This window comes from Geotrypetes seraphini, chromosome 4 (assembly GCF_902459505.1).
Source record: "Geotrypetes seraphini chromosome 4, aGeoSer1.1, whole genome shotgun sequence".
Lineage (NCBI taxonomy): Eukaryota > Metazoa > Chordata > Amphibia > Gymnophiona > Dermophiidae > Geotrypetes > Geotrypetes seraphini.
In genome coordinates, this window is record NC_047087.1 from 292,367,812 (window position 1) to 292,384,208 (window position 16,397).

The 16,397-nt window shown below is 43.0% G+C and overlaps 2 protein-coding genes across 4 annotated transcripts in view; one reads left to right on the plus strand and one right to left on the minus strand.

The window, feature by feature from the left end:
• TWNK (twinkle mtDNA helicase) overlaps positions 1–785 on the minus strand; it is a 17,335-nt gene extending 16,550 nt beyond the window's left edge. The window contains exon 1 of one of the 3 annotated variants that reach the window (XM_033942289.1): positions 579–785. Coding sequence is in view for 1 of the 3 variants with exons in the window: in XM_033942287.1 (XP_033798178.1) it covers positions 13–25 (13 nt within the window). In the remaining 2 variants the exon portion in view is untranslated. Of the gene's footprint in view, positions 1–12; positions 496–578 lie in introns of those variants that run through there. The other 2 variants (XM_033942288.1, XM_033942287.1) reach the window with 2 other exon arrangements.
• MRPL43 (mitochondrial ribosomal protein L43) lies at positions 580–14,485 on the plus strand. Its single transcript, XM_033942290.1, has 3 exons — positions 580–849; positions 4,961–5,067; positions 13,835–14,485. The coding sequence occupies exons 1-3, from the start codon at positions 719–721 to the stop codon at positions 14,065–14,067; spliced, it is 471 nt and encodes a 156-aa protein (XP_033798181.1). The 5' UTR covers positions 580–718; the 3' UTR covers positions 14,068–14,485.
• The last annotated feature ends 1,912 nt before the right edge of the window (positions 14,486–16,397 follow it).

Genomic DNA, 16,397 nt, shown 5'->3' on the forward strand with positions numbered 1-16,397 from the left:
AAAGTTGCTTACCTGTAGTTTTCATTGGACTGATGTTCTTTTTTTTTTTTTTAATGTATTTGAGTATTTTTTATTAACTACCAAATGTTACCAGTGTACTTGACAATGTAAATGATAGTACACACTGTTTTTATAAATAGCTCAGCTTGTAACAAAATTGCTAGTCATAAAGCACCACCTACCTACATCGTCAAAATATTTAGAGCCAAAACTATCTTCAAATACTGAAAATCACAACTATGTTATAATATTCAGAAATGCCACTTAAAGAACACCAAACTAGAATACTGCAGCAGAGGCAAACGTTTACAACCTCATGTATTGCAAATAAAAATGTGCTAATCTGACTTCTATGAACTCTAGATTGTCTTGTTACATCAACAGCCATTTATATCTGCTGCTTTATTTAAAATTCTCAGCTGAGCATATAAAAAGGCATTCATAAAAGATTAAAATGTTGGTAGGCATGCCATCTTGGTTTAAATAAGGACTGATGTTCTTATACACACGGTGAAGCCTCCTATTGGGCTGTTTATGAAGAACACTTCCTCTCCCCCTCCCCCCCCCAACAAACCTACCATCTTTCCGGTGCGTTACTAGAAAGCGACCGTACAGTTCCGGAGCGTCGTTAGGGCTGGAAAGTTGTTTCCGGTGGTCGGCTCCGGCTATGGAAGAGCGCGATATCCCCTGACCTGAGTCGGTGTTTGTTGTTGTGGCGATGACGTCGCGCGGCACTCCGAGCCGCTTCCTGAAGAGCGTCTTGCAGAACGGGGTGGGCAGATACGTCTGTCAGCTCAAACGCCTGACCTTCGTCTTTAGCCATGATGCGTTGACCTCGCGTGGCGTCAGGTAAGCCCGGAGAGGGGAGGGGGTAAGATCCTCAGGCTACTGCTGCCTTCCACGCGCACGTTGGCGCTTCCTGAAGCGACCGTTGGGAGGGGGAGGGGTAAGGTCCTCAGAGGCTGCTGCTGCCTTTCACGCGCACGGAGGCGCTTCCTGAAGCGACCGTTGGCCTTCTTCAAAGCTGGCAGGTTTTTGATTATACCTAGCATTCTATTCGCTTTCTTAGCGGCCGCTGCGCACTGTGTCGTCGGCTTCATTGTCATGTCCACCATTACCCCCAAGTCCCTTTCTTGGGTACTCTCATTCAATAATATCCCTCCCATCGTATAGTTGTACTTCGAATTTCTGCTTCCCACATGTAATACTTTACATTTCTCAACGTTGAACTTCATCTGCCATCTCGTCGCCCATTCCCCTAGTTTGTTCAAGACAATCATTGGCAGTCGGTAGTAGGAAAATGTTTTGATGCTTTAATAGTGGCCCTGAAGCAGCGGATAAAGAATAAAATCCGCGAAACGCTGGCCGCGTTGGCATTCTAGAATAAAAACTGATTGGCAGTCGGTAGTAGGAAAATGTTTTGATGCTTTAATATTGGCCCTGAAGCAGCGGATAAAGAATAAAATCCCCGAAACGCTGGCCGCGTCGGCATTCTAGAACAAACACTGATTGAGATAAATAACTATCTGTCAATCTTTTTCAAACCAACGAAATAGTGCATCTATGGTAATTTTAAAATGTTGAATGATACTTTAAGTTAGATTAAGTTATAAAAAATTCAAAAAAATTGAAAACTAGTAAAAACAGCTAAATATAAACAATAAATGTAGGTTTCAGGTTTTTTGGCCGATGACTGGAGCATGGAGCATTAAAAACTACGTTGACCTTTCAGTCTATGATAAGACTGTGCGTAGGCTCCAATTCTGAGGCCTTTTCCTGAATAGAGAGAAGTTGTTATATCTAATATAATAAAAGGCTAAGCTGCGCATGCGCACTCCCATCGCGTGTTCTGTTTTTCGTGCGCTGTAGGGCACCACAGATAGGAGTGCGCATGCGCGCAAAATACTCTCTCTCCTCCCCCGAGGCGGATGTCGGACACGGCGGCTGTTGGCCGTGCTGTTCTTCGGTCTGCCCTGCTCCTTGCCTGAAGTCCTCTCTCCTCCCCCGAGGCGGATGTCGGACACGGCGGCTGTCGGCTGTGCTGTTCTTTGGTCTGCCCTGCTCCTTGCCTTACTATATTTTTAAGTTGAAAGACGAGGCAGCGGCTCCTCTCTGGATCCCCACCTGCATCGGAAGTCCGATGCAGTCGGGGATCTTGAGAGGAGCCGCCGCGTCTTTCAGCTTAAAAATATACTAAGGCAAGGAGCAGGGCAGACCGATCTTCAAAATGGCCGCAACTACAAAGTTAACTTCCTGTTGTCGCGGACTATACCTTCCCTCTCTGCACATACTAACAACAAACATTCCGCTTCAGAACTTCCCCCGGGGTCTTTTTAAAGTTCCAACCACTCTCCTTTTCCCTCTCAGGAGGTGAGATGGCAAAGGAAGAGTTATAAGACAGTCTGGAGCATTCCCAATGTAGCCGAGGCTGAAAGGGTTCACGAGGCACGTTGCCATTTGCGATGCAATACAGGAGAGGATAAGCAGTGATGTGGTAGGTTGGTTATGGTTTGATATTTTGTATTTTGCTTATGAGGATATGCTAAGGGTTATTTTACAGCTGCTTTAAATTGACTAGACCATGCAGGGGGGAGCAGGAAGGAGGTGATGATGGACGGGGGGAGGTAAAACAAAGGGGGAAGGGCTGCTGCTGCATAAGGTGAGCAGTGATGTGGTGATGGAAGGACACAGGGGAAATAAAAGGAAGGGATAATGGACGGGGAGCAGGCAAGGGGTGGTTGTGGACAGCCAAGGATAAAAAAAAAAAGAAAACAAAGAAAGCGGCTAAGGAGAGAGAAAAAGAAATAAAGACAGACACACACACATATATTCTAGCACCCGTTAATGTAACGGGCTATAAGACTAGTGTAATATAACACTGGAGATGCACCTCTTGGATTGAGTGGAGTATTGTATATTATGTTATATTAGCTTGGAGTTCACCCATATGTTGAGAATAGGCTGCCTGCTTGCCCTGGGATAAAGCACAGTTACTTACCATAACAGTTGTTATCCAGGGACAGTAGGCAGCTATTCTCACAACCTACCCACCTCTCCTGGTTGGCTTCTCTGCTATCTATCTGAACTGAGGAGACTCGCCCAGTGCAGGTGGAAGGCACTCGCACATGCGCGGTTTGGCTGACTCTAAACTTCTGAGGTTTTCTACAAGCAGGTATGCTTGCGAGGCTGTCCGCATTGGGGCTCCATGGATGAAGTCACCCATATGTTGAGAATAGCTGCCTGCTGTCCCTGGCTTTATGGCACCTTTAAATTCCTAATTAGCAATTATCTCATAATTGACACTAATCAGCACAAATTAGCACATTTTATAAAGGGGGAAGAGCATGGGTGTTCTTAAAACTTAGGTGCACTGTTAGAATATGCATGTTCCATGCACAAATTAGATGCAGATATAGATCTGTGCAAAAGTTTTGCATCACTACATTGTTCTGTCTTTCTTGCTGGATCACAGCAATATTTCTGATGCCTACTGCTGCATATTATATACTGATGTGTTTAGAATTTTATGCTCTATCATCCTGTGCATTTTAAATTTATTTAGGACTTGGTTTTCCTTTGCCTAAATGGGTGCACCTAAAAGTTATGCCATGCAGTTGCGCTTAACATGATTCCATAAAGTGCAGATATATTTTAGAGAATCATACTAAGCACTATATTAGTTGGCACCATATATAGAATAAGACCCATAGTGTGTAAATAAAAAAAACTGTGGAACTTGATGATCTTGGTGAAAGCTTTATTTGAACAAGGTGCAATAAAGTAACAAATAAAATGTTCAACAATACAAAGAAACACAATACAGACAAACCTCGGTTTGCGAGTAACGCGATTTGTGAGTACTTTGCAAAACACTCATGCAAACGTTGACTATATTCAAACATCCGAGAACCGGTTTTGCCCCGCCCCCCCCAAACCCTTACCTTGAGCAGACACCAGTATGCAGCACCAACTCACAGGACGTACCGGTGCCGAAAGAGCCTGCCGCTGATCTATGCTGGGCTGCTGTGGGGTTTGAGCATCTGTGCATGCTCAAGGCCTTCTGGCTCCCACTCTCTCCGAGATTCTCATGGGGGTGGGTGAGGCAAAGTCGGTTCCCAGGGGTGGGGTGGAAGTGTGCCGGGGGGGGGGTGTCTTTTGGGTTTGGGTGGAAGCACACCAGTGGCCTCAGGGGGGGTGATCTTTTTGGGATGTGGAGCGAGTTTCCCTTACTTTCTTTGGGGAAACTCGCTTTGATATATGAGCACTTTGGTTTACGAGCATGCTTCTGGAACGAATTATGCTCGCAAACCAAGGCTCCACTGTATATGAATTGTGGCATAGACCAGACATAGGCCATATTTAGCTTGTGAAAACAACCTTCTTCCGGGGTCCGGTACTGCTATAAACCACAAACTTAGGAATTTGCGAAAGGATGCAACAGAATACTGTGCACAAACGAGACTAGTCTTCTACTCGACCAAAGAAGTCGAGTATTTAATGTGTACAATTCTAACATCTGAACAGAACACTTGCCTTCCAAGCAGATCATCTAAATGACTGGCTGAGCGGAATTATCTCACGCTCCTCATCCTACCTAAACTTCAGGAAATTATTAAAAACTAACCTATTCAACCGAATCATAACCTAAGTCCTGCTCCCCAAGTTCTCTTTTGGCTTACCTCTTTGCCCTGCCCCCTTACATTTGTCCCCTCTTATTTAACCTGTTCCCCGCACACGCATATTTATTGTACCTGTACTCGCTGATTATAACTATTTGCTGATTGTCCAGCCTTCTTTGTTGTAAACCGTATTCGCTGATTCTTTGTTGTATCTGTATTCACTGATTGTAACTATTCGCTGATTGTCCAGCCCTTCTTTGTTGTGAACCGCCTTGAACTTCTACGGCTTTGGCGGTATATAAGAAATAAAATAATAATAATAATATTAATCTTGTTTTCAGAGACTTTATAGAAGAAAAAGTGGTTGATTTTGCTAAACAGAATCCTAGCGTTGTGGTATATGTAACACCACAGAGATGTGATGTTCCCAAACTGACAGCAGAATACTGTAAGTACATACTAAAGACAACCTTGTGTTTTTTTCAAGCTAAATTGTTTTTGAGCATGAACATAACTAGAATATGACAACATGCTGAAAGTCTGAAGTGACTACCTGCAATCTTCTTTTATTTATCTAAAAAACTTTTATCCCACATATCACACCAATCTATGTGGGTTACAAGGTATACACAAACAAATTAATAAACAAACAGATGCATATCAAAACCAGGAAGTAAAAATTAGAGTAAAACAGTAATAAAATACTTTTGGCAAATTAAAACAAACCATAATGCACAAATTATCAACCCTTATACCTTCTTAGGTAGTACTAAAAGCCTGAAAAGAAAGCATAAATATATGTTCAGTCTACAAGATATTTTCTCATTTCTTTTGCTACCTTTATGTGCTGATTTCAAACCCTGAACACAAGTCTGTAATAAAAAAAAATAATTCATCAGTGACCCTTAATGCACAAATGTAAACACTACTTACAAAGCTGGTTTCATGCAAGGAGAAGGTGAGAGAAGCTTTCCTATCAGAATGTTCTTGAAAACAGATGCTTTTATTGTGTATTATCCATTTTACAAGTATTCCAAATAGTTGCTCTAGCCTGCCTCATGTGCTGTTCGAAATATGCAGATACTGCCATTTACGTTCCTGCTTTTAATGTCACCATTAACACTGTTCACATTGCTACTTCAAAGCTAACTGAAGTCAAGATAGAAATGTGTTCAAGGCATTTCTTGATATCGGAGTCATAAAGTACAAGCATTTATTGCCTTACACCTGGGTATAATAGTTCCAGTAAGAGTTCTAGATAGCACCATGCAGAACTTGTATTCCTTTAATAGTAAAGGCTAACTCTTTAGTACTTGACAAACCAGTATTACCCGTTATTTGTAGGTTCCTGGCGATACGTTCCTAGCGATACGTTCCTGGCAATAAGTAAGCAGATTATATTCTGTCTTCCAGTCATTTTACAAATTTATTTTGGAATAAGAAAGTTCACTTTGAATTATTTTTGAGAGCATAAGAACAGAAAAGCCAATGTCTATTGCACCTAGCATTCTTTCTCCGACAGTGGTCAGTCTGGGTTGCAAGTATCTGGAAGATCCCAAAAAGTAGATCCTCTTTCCCCTAGTTTATTTCCAGAGACGGACATTGGCTTTCCCAAATCTGGCTGTTTATGAAGAATTGAAAGGTGTTTCCATTTTGATGGAGTAGACATATGTTCACCCTAAATGAAAACATTAAATGTGTTTCTAGAATAGTTCCAGATTTTCTGATATCTTCTAATACACACAAAAGCAGCTCATAAACATCTCAGCTTTTTAAAAATTATATGCCCTAGCATTTTGAACGTTTGCAGCTGCATAATTGTTTTCTTCCTACTACTACTATTTACAGTGGTACCTTGGATTACGAGCATAATCTGTTCCAGGAGCATGCTCGTAATCCAAAATGCTCGCTTATCAAAGCGAGTTTCCCCATAGGAAATAATGGAAACTCGCTTTGATACGTTCCCACCCCCCGAGGCCAGTGGCGCTGCTCTATTCCCCCCCCCCCCCACGAGAACCGGCATTTCTCCCCCCCGAAGGCCCCCCCCTGCGATCCAGCACCCCCCGTCGTGATTGGGCACCCCCCCGCCGCTGCTTACTGTCATCTGGGCACCGGCATGTCCTGTACGTTGGTGCTGGTGCCCGAAGATCGGTCTCCTCTTCTTGCTGGGCCTTGAGCATCTGCGCATGCTCAAGGCCTGCGAGTTTACAGAGAGAAGGCCCAGCAAGAAGAGGAGGCCGATCTTCGGGCACCGGCACCAACACACAGGACATGCCGATGCCCAGATGACAGTAAGAAGCGGCGGGGGGGGGGTGCCCAATCGCTGCAGGGGGGGTGCAGGATCGCAGAGGGGAGGGTGCCGGATTGCGTGGGGGGGGCGCTCATAAATCGAGCCATGCTCGGTTTCCGAGGCACCAATTTTGCGAATGTTTTGCTCGTCTTGCAAAACACTCGCAAACCGGTGCACTCGTAAACCGAGGTACCACTGTATTATTTTTATAGAGCTACCAGATGCATGCAGCACTGTACATTAAACATGCAAGAGACAATCCATGCTCGAAAGAGCTTATAATCTAATGCTTGCTCAGGAAGGGAATCTAATGCTCAGTTATGAGTAGTTCTGTGGCTCTGACCTGCATTATTTCCCTCACATCCGGTCATAACTAATCTGGTCACTGACCACTGGGAGTCGCCAGAGGGATCTCTTCACATGGCTAAGACTTATGACCAAGCTGTATCTGATGGCACCAGATTTCTCGCAGCTGGTTTTTGGTTTTGTTTTTAATGCTGTTTAAAGATATTTTACAACAAAACACTTCAGAAAAACAGAAGAAAATATCAAGGAAACAGTTAAAGGAATAAGACAATTGTCTATGCATCTTCCTTAGACCACAATATATGGAAGGAGGTGGAGTGGGGGGTGGCGATAGAGTGAAGAGAAACTCTTATTGTAAGAAATACATAAAATAATTGGCTTTTATGTCCTATTTATCCAAATATCTGTTCTATACTAACTAAACATTTCCAGTTACCAACTTATTCAAATTCAGAAAGGCTCACAACTGTTCTGGTGAGAAAAAAAACACATTTCAGTCCAAGGTATTTAACCATTCATTTACATGGATAGGCCAAAAGAAAAGAAACACCCAAAGCCACTGTTTCAGTTCTCTTTGCCAGAAACAATTTCTTTCGCTCCTGTGTTTGTTTGATGAGCAACAAGAATGACCTTTGTCAATTACACCTTTTCTTCCCATTTTAAACCTTTTTACCTACTCTTAAACCTTTCGTTGATTCACCCCAAGTCCTTACTGAATGACCCAGAGTTCTGGTTGGGGCAATTTGAGACTCCCAAAGATTTCATATGCATTTGGAAGGCCAATCAACGCAAAGACCCTTTCAGAGATCACATCAGTGATTCAGTGGAGACGGGAGACAGCAAGCTTTGGGCTCTCGCCCGTCTCCAGCCACTAAGAAAGCGCAATGAGCTCCCCCAGATAAGGGGCAGGCTGTTGGCCTTTTGGACAGTCTGGTCTGATTGGTGCAGACCACTGGCTTCTAGATGTAATCTGGGAGGGGTACAAGATCAAGTTCTGTGTCCCACTGCAGACTGCTTTCAAACATTGCTGGCCAGCTGAAGAGAGCCCTCAAAGTTCAGACTACAGTGAAAAAGCTACTGGCTCTTCGGGCCATAGAACCAGTCCTGCCTGCAGACTTGGGCTCAGACAGATACTCCATATAGTTTGTCATGCCAAAAAAGGTTCAGATGACTGCAGACCAATTTTAGACCTCAAGTCAATCAATGTAGCTCTAAAGATACTGTACTGCCACATGGGAAACCGTTTGGTCAGTCATAGCAGCAGTGGTGCTAGGGGAATTTCTTGCCTCACTCAGTATCTTCACATTCCCATTTTTGTAACCCACAGGAGGTATTTGTGATTTCATGTACTAGAGAAGCATTTTCAGTTCTCCGCACACCCCTTTAACCTGGCCACTGCACCTCACCTTTTACCAAGGTGATGGTAATGGTAGCAGTGCACCTCTGCAAAGCTAGGATTCAGGTGCACCTATCTTTGGACAATTAGCTTATCAGAGCTCCATCCATGGTGGAAGACGAGCTAGTTGTTACGAGAGTGATGCAGTTCTTCCAGGACTTGGGCTAAATAGGTGAATAAGAGTCGGCTGAAACCAATTTGATGTCTGCAGTACCTGGGTGTCTCGTCTGACATGGCCTTGGGCCAAGTGTTTCTTCCAGAGCAAAACACGTCAGAGAGAAGGCTTCCAGGTTAGTTGCCAGCAGCTTGTAGGAAGGAACACTGCTGGCACGCCTGAAGAGAGCGAGTGCAGCTGAACCTGGAGGAAGGGTAGCACACCCCATGGGAGCCCTGAATTAACCACTCCCATCCCTGTGGAATCCCCAAGGACCTGGAGGAGATCCCTTTTGCCCCCATTCCCATGCAGCTTTCTAGTGGGCAGGTGAAAAGGAAAGATAAAGATTCTGCACATCATTGCTTACATTTATTTATTTTTTAATAAATCTTTATTCATTTTCAAATCTTACACCAAGTGTACAATGTTCATACATTAAATTCATACAAATCACTTGACATTCTTATTAATTATTGTCTAAAAACATATAAGAGTATTCCCTCCCCCATCCAACCCATTCATCAAGAATAAACACATTGAACGCATAACATACCTCCCCATCCCTATACTAACAATCTTTACTCCATGTGAGACTTTTAACAAGTGAACAACAATACCCAAAGCACATTAAAGATAACTGATTTGCTTTAGAAAAAGACCTCCCTGCACTGTTGATGTCGCTGGCAAGGTGTATAGCTGGTTTTAATGACTGTAGGACTTTATTGACAGAAAAAAGCGTAGTAGTGTAAACATACTGTAAATCATTTCCAAGTACTGCAGCGCACAGTTTGAATAGTAGATGGAGCTCTTTATCTGCAATTTGGTCAGTTATAGTAACAGCAGTAGCATGCTTAACAATAGCAGTGGGGTTTAAACAAAGCACAGATCAAAGCTTTCTGTAATCCAAGCTGAACCTATGTTAAAGGAAGAGAAAAGGCTTTTTCTGGGCAGGTTTTCTTATAAAACTGGATAAAATATTGTGGCTAATTCAATTAGTTAACTTGTTCACTGAAACAAAATCAATACAAAATATACATGGTAATAACTTTATTATTATTATACCAAATATACCTCCTTTTACTAAACTGCGATAGTGGCTATTAGCGCAGGGAGCCACGCTAAATGCTCCACGCATCTCCCAATGCCCATAGGAGAACTCTGAGTGTCGGGAGCAGCATGAAGCATTTAGCACGGCTCCTTGCACTAATAACCACTATTGCGGTTTAATAATTGGTGGGGATATTTCTTAACTAGCTTTCGGGAGCTAAAGCTCACAGTTTTTCCTGTAAGATGTATGTGTGCATGGCCATGAGTTGCTTTCAGCATGGCCAAATATAATCAGCCATTCAGCCCTCCTCCCCCTCGCTTTATACAGTATATTTTCACTACAGCTATGCTCCTTTTCCTTACAGGAAAGCACTTCCTGAAAACTTGGCTATTTTCAAAATTGTAAATTCTGCTCCTCTCCATATTATTCCAAATCCACATAGTATTTGTTCTCTTTTCTAATTTTTGTAAACCGTGCTGAGTTCTACTGTTATAGAGAAGATGCGGTATATAAGCCTAAGGTTTAGTTTAGTTTACATGCCTTAGTAGTAGTAGCATGGGCTTCTGGTGCCAGATAGGAGGCCTGTGCTAGGGGTGGATGAGGGAGAAACGTGAGAGAAAGAATGGAGGGTGGGAAGCACATGAGGAGGGTTAACAGGGACTGGGATGGGAAATACAGTGATAGAGCAGGAACATGGTGATTGAAAGAGGTGTCAAATGGGGACTCTGGGAGGGAGTGACCAAGGATTTGGATTGGAAGTGTTGAGTAGGGGTTGGAAAAGAAAAGGGACTTTCATATTAGGTACAGGGGCATGTGGGATTGGGGAACTTTGTGGGGAGAGCAGGTAGGGAAAAGAAGAGAATAAGAGAAAGAGGCCTGGGGATAGGAAAGTGGGGACTGGGGGATAATGAGTGGGGAAATAGAAACTTGGAGATAGGAAATAAGGGGAAAGGGGTTAGAGCATAAAGATGCATGAAGAGGGGAGATTGGGGACTTGGGTCTAAGGAGGCTTTGGAAGGGAGAGTAGGATTGTGATGAGAGAGAGAGTAAGGATTTGGTTTTCATTTTAATAACTAGAATATACATTTCCTTTTTTTATTTTTATCTTTATTAAATTTCAAATTTAACATGATCCAAAAATACATCATATACAGAAATAAACAGTCTCAGCAACAAAAACATTTAAAGGAAATTTTCAAATAATAATTAGAAAGACATCTTTGTTTTGCCTAGACCGTAAATTAGTCCTCTATCAATGGAGAAGGAAACCTGAAATGTACGGAATTATCAAATTAAATTAGTAATTAAAGAAAGATAATGAGGGGTCCTGAAGGTTGACCTGGTCTATTTGAGCTTCATTTTGGGGTTTTAACAGGTGTACTAGTCGTAATATGCCTTTTACTTACAGTAAATCTAGATAGCTGTGAAGATTGAAAAAAGATATATCTATCTCCTTGGAAGTTAACCAAACACCGGGAAATCTTAAAACAAAAGATGCACCCAGTTTTAAGACTTGGGGTCGCAGTAATAGGAATTGCTTCCTCTTTTTCTGTGTTATTCTGGACACATCAGGATACATTCTAATTCTATGGGTCATAAATAATTTATCTTTAACTTTTAAATAACATCTTTAAACAACCATTCTCTGTCAGAGTCTAATGCCATTTGAACAAACAAAGTAGCTGTTTGAACTAGTTCAGAATCAGATTTTTCCAAGATTTCAGTTATGTTTAGAGCTTCAGTTCCTGGATCAAATTGATCTTCACTCAATTTTTTCTTTCCCAAAGGAAGATAATAAATCTTTGAGATAGGAGGATATGAAGATTCAGGCACTTTTTAAAACCTCAGAAAGATATCTCTTAAACAAATCAAGGGCAGAGGCTATAGGCAATTTAGGAAAATTAATCAATCTGAGGTTCTGTCTCCATGTTGCATTCTCCAATATCTCCAACTTGTTATTAATATAACCATTTTATCTCATTAGGAGCTGATTTTGTGCTCCTATACTTTCTATGTGAAAGCACAACCACCTCACCGAGGTATACCTTGACTCACACTGGCTCCCAATTCAAGCAAGAATACTATTTAAATTCTACTGTCCACTATTTAAATCCATAAATGGTGACAGCCCAGCCTACTTGAACAACCGCCTAACCCAAACTGCCACAACCAGACACAGGAGAACCCAGACACCATTCACATACCCTCCAATCAGAGATATCAAACGGAAAAAATTGTACGATGACCTTCTAGCCACACAGGCAGCAAAACTAAGACCACCAACTCTCCAATTTACTAATCGCGACCCCAGACTACAAAACTTTCAGAAAAGAAATAGAAACCCCGCTATTCAAGAAATCCATGAAGACTAACACCGTATGAAACATTTCAGTCATCTGAAGCAACCTGCTCTACTCTGTAACACCTCTGAATGAGATGGTGCAAGGATGAGGGATTTAGATTTGTTAGGAAAAAGGCAACATTCTGTGGAAGGGGGGGGGGGAGCCTGTTCTGGAAAACTGAGCTTTCCACTATCCAGGGTGGCATCAGATTACTAGTAACATTTAAAAAGGAGATAGAGCAGCTTTTAAACTAGAAACTGGGGGAGGGATGATATAACTGCCATAGTGGGACAGACTGAAAGTTCATAAAGCCCTGTTTGCAACAGTGTCCAACCGAGGTCACGAGTACTTGGCAAGATCCCAAAAGAGTAAAACAGATTTTATGCTGCTTATCGTAGGAAAAGTAGTAGATTTCCCCAAGTCCATCTTAATTTTTCTTTTAGGAAATTAGCCCAACCTGTGTTAAACTCTGCTTGGCTAATTGCTTTCACCACATTCTCTGGCAGCAAATTCTAGAGTTTAATGACACGGGGGAAGAAACGCTTTTTCTGGTTTGTTTTAAATCCACTACTTAATAACTTCTTTGCATGCCCCCTAGTCCTCAAAATAATGGTCACTCAAAGGCACGTGGTTTGGAGGAATAGATAGATGTACACAGTACTGTACACAAAAAAACATATGAATTGGTCCCTGCTAGACAGAGCATATGATATAATCAAGACAGATAAGACAAATGAGGGATTAGGAAACTACTAGGTGGCAATGATTAAGAGATGTAGGGACTAAAGTGAATAAGGAGTTAAGGATATCGCCAAAATAGGGGGGGTTATGCTATTCCAGTAGTGAGGTTGCAATAAAGGTCATAGTAGACCATAAGAACATAAGAATTGCCACTGCTGAGTCAGACCAGTGGTCCATTATGCCCAGCAGTCCGCTCACGCGGCGGCCCTCTGGTCTAAGACCAGCACCCTAACTGAGACTAGCCCTACCAGCGCACGTTCTTGTTCAACAGAAACCTGTCTAACTTTGTCTTGAATCCTTGGAGGTTAAGCATGTACGTACATTATTTAAACCCCCCCCCCCCTTATACAAATCCGCGGTAGCGTTTTTTCGCACACGCCGGAGCACTGAATGCTCTGCGCTGCTCCTGACACTCCTAGAAAAAAAAAAAAATACACTTGTACTTTTCCTTAGAAAATTAGTGCAAAATACACAGGAGAAATGTACCCCTAAAATGCAGGTAATTAGATTGTTTTAAAATTGCAGTACGAGAACAATTTTTAAAATTGCAGTATGAGAACAATTGCCAGGTGCCTTTTAAATAAAGTGGCACATTGGTTACTCAAAACAATAGCCAAAAACGTGTTAATTGTAATAGAAACAGTGCTCAGAGTTGTTCTTCAATATCAGACCAAACACCTGGACGAACCCAAATGTTTAAATGGCTGTAATTCGACTCTCGATCATTGCACATGTTTCATGCTATGTAAATTTTAAACTTTAAAGCACTTATCTAATGTTTTCAAAAGATGTTAATTGCTTTCTTTAGATATTTGTAACAGTAGTAGAGTTCCTATGTTTTGCTTCTAGAGTCAGACTATAGTATATCTGTACAGTCCCATTTTAACTTTGGGCTAATTTTATTGTATTTAATGTTTTTATTTTTTGTTTTGTTTCAGTGAATGGAAACATGAAGGAAGAGGCTATTAACTGCAAAACTGCAGATGAAATTATGGAACTTGTTAAAAAAATGGTGAATCAGTCTGGCCTTGACATTATCCGTATTCGTAAATCATATCACACAGATAGTCCCAGCATTCAGGGCCAGTGGCACCCGTTCATCAACAAGCCAACTTCTCTGACATTAAAGAGCTTTGAGAAAATTAATCAAGGGATGGAAGCAAATCCATAAATAAAATAGGAGGAAATATTTTGCAACAATGTCTTGTTTTCTTTCCAGTTAGAAAAGTTTAGAAGTAATTAAAGATTTTCATACCATATCACAGTGTGGTAAGGGGTGTGTGTATCACTAGAGTATTAGTATCATTTAATGCACCCTTTGTGGAAGTGCTAAGTCATTGTTAAAAATGTAATCTGCTTATCCAAGTCACTCTGAACAAGTGCATTATGCCCCTTTCCTACCAGCAGAGGGCGGTAGAGAACTGATTTTTCCAGTGACGACATTGATAATCTCTAGAACTCTCCAGTATTTTCCTTGCCTCCAACAGATGGTAAGGTTGTTCAGGCTGGTGCAGCAGGTTGCAGCCTAGCTGGCGATGTGCAGGTTAAGACCCATATTCTGTGGTGGAATATAGAGACAGACCTTGCTCTAATAGAACATGGAGTTTGATTGCACAGTCCATTGGGAGCCCAGTGATTTCCAGGCTGCGCTTTGTGGATAGGGTAAAGAGGCAGTTCAAAGCAGGTCAGCATGGTTGCCAGTTCACTTTGTCCTAGCTGCGATGGCCCTTTTCTGGCAGAGGATTAGGCCACAGGGGGGATGGGGTAGTTGGCTGCCAAAGTTCAGTACTCCCATGGAACCTGCAGTGGCATTGGTTTGGTGGGAATGGTGGTCCTTGTAGCCCTAGCACCTCAACCTTTTTCTGTGTAGCAGTCTTGGCAGGCTGCTGCTGGTGAGGAGAGACGTTGGGTCCTTAAATGAGTTTGAATTCAGGTTGCCACCCTGCTTGTAAAGGAGGCCCTGGCCAGGGTCTGTGACCCTTCGGGGATGGAAAAGGAGCCACTCTGCCTAGGCCCCACTGCTAAAGGAGAGCAAAAAGGTCCAGTGCTGGGGACCAAAGTGTCCCAGGATAGATATAACACTTTCACATAAGTGATGCAGGGTGTCAAATTGTATAATGAAAGAACAACACATCCTCCACAACAGGTTAAATAGAAGGAAAAGCCTTAGAAAAGGGCCCTCACACCTCCACAAAGGTGGCTATTAAAGGTGGTTATGCGGTCACCTCATTGGCAAAAAAACCTTCCTTTTAGTTGAAAAAAAGCTCTGTGCTGTGCAAAATCAAAAAGATAGATGAACGTAAATCAACTTATCTTCAACTGATCGGCATACCCTTCTGCGATCAGTCTAGCAGCAGGGAACCCAACCCATCCTCTTCCCCACCCCCCTGCAAAAGACTACAGGCAGGAGGTTTGTCCAGTCACTCCTACCGGAATTCCTGAAGCCGCCCCCCCCCCTACCTCTGAATGTCCGCAGCAGGAGGAGTGCCCAGTTCCTCCTCTCACCACCACCCCAAGACATCCCCCCGAGAGGAGGGATGCCCCGTTCCTCCTTCCGGACCCTCCCCCCCCACCAAGTGCCTTATTGAGTTGGCTGGGTGGAGGGGGGGTGACCTAAGGGATCTAACCAATGTTAGGCCAGTCCCAGTGCATTCCAGAATGTACTGCAAGAGAGGCGTAAGATTCTGGTTGGCTGAGGGGCCTTAAGTGCCTGGGCCAATCAGAGCCTTAGGCCCTCCCAGTGTATCCCACAATGCACCAGGAAGGGGAAGGCCCGCCATTCAGTGGAGATGGGCCGGCTAACTCAATAAGGTGCTTGAGGGGGAGGGGGGGACGGGTTTCCAGTAGGAGGGACTGGGCATCCCTCCTGTTGAGGGATGTGTCGGGGAGTGTTCTGGCAGGAGGAATTGGGCACTCCTCTTGCCATGGACATTCAGGGATGGGGGTGTGGTTTCAGGGGTTCTGGCAGGAGGGACTGGGCATCCCTCTTGCCGGTAGTCTGGAGGGAGGGGGGGCATGGGTTCCCTGTCGCGGCTGCTAATCTGATCACAGCAGGGAGATTTCCTGCCACGATCGGATCAGCAGCTGTGTCTATCTGGCCTACATTTCAGGTGTCTATTGTGGCCCTATGGAGATAGCTAAGATCACTTCCGTGCAAAACTATGCCTAGCTATAGGCTGCTCTACGTGCCTCTCTAGGCTTGTGAAAATGCTTACAATGAAGGTGACCCTCTTTGGGCTTTTTTTTTTTTTAAACGTGTGTCCCGATTGGCTGGCTAGAAAGTGGTAGGATGTCTATTGGCACCTAGAATTTACACACTAGTCCTGCAGGCCAATAGTACTCAATATATGCTTATGTGACTCTCGGTAGCAGAAACTATTATATTGCTAATTGGCCTTCTAAGGTTTAGCCCTCAAAATTAAAACCATTGCTGTCATAACAATTTCCACAGCACCTAGACTCAGGTTGTGAGATGCTAAGAAATATTTTCATATGAAGTAA

Excerpts from the sequence above, each read along its gene's own strand:
- MRPL43 (XM_033942290.1), top strand. The coding sequence starts at position 719 with ATGACGTCGCGCGGCACTCCGAGCCGCTTCCTGAAGAGCGTCTTGCAG. Across the intron at positions 850-4,960 it reads TTGACCTCGCGTGGCGTCAG|AGACTTTATAGAAGAAAAAG; the intron begins GTAAGCCCGGAG and ends TCTTGTTTTCAG. Across the intron at positions 5,068-13,834 it reads CAAACTGACAGCAGAATACT|TGAATGGAAACATGAAGGAA; the intron begins GTAAGTACATAC and ends GTTTTGTTTCAG.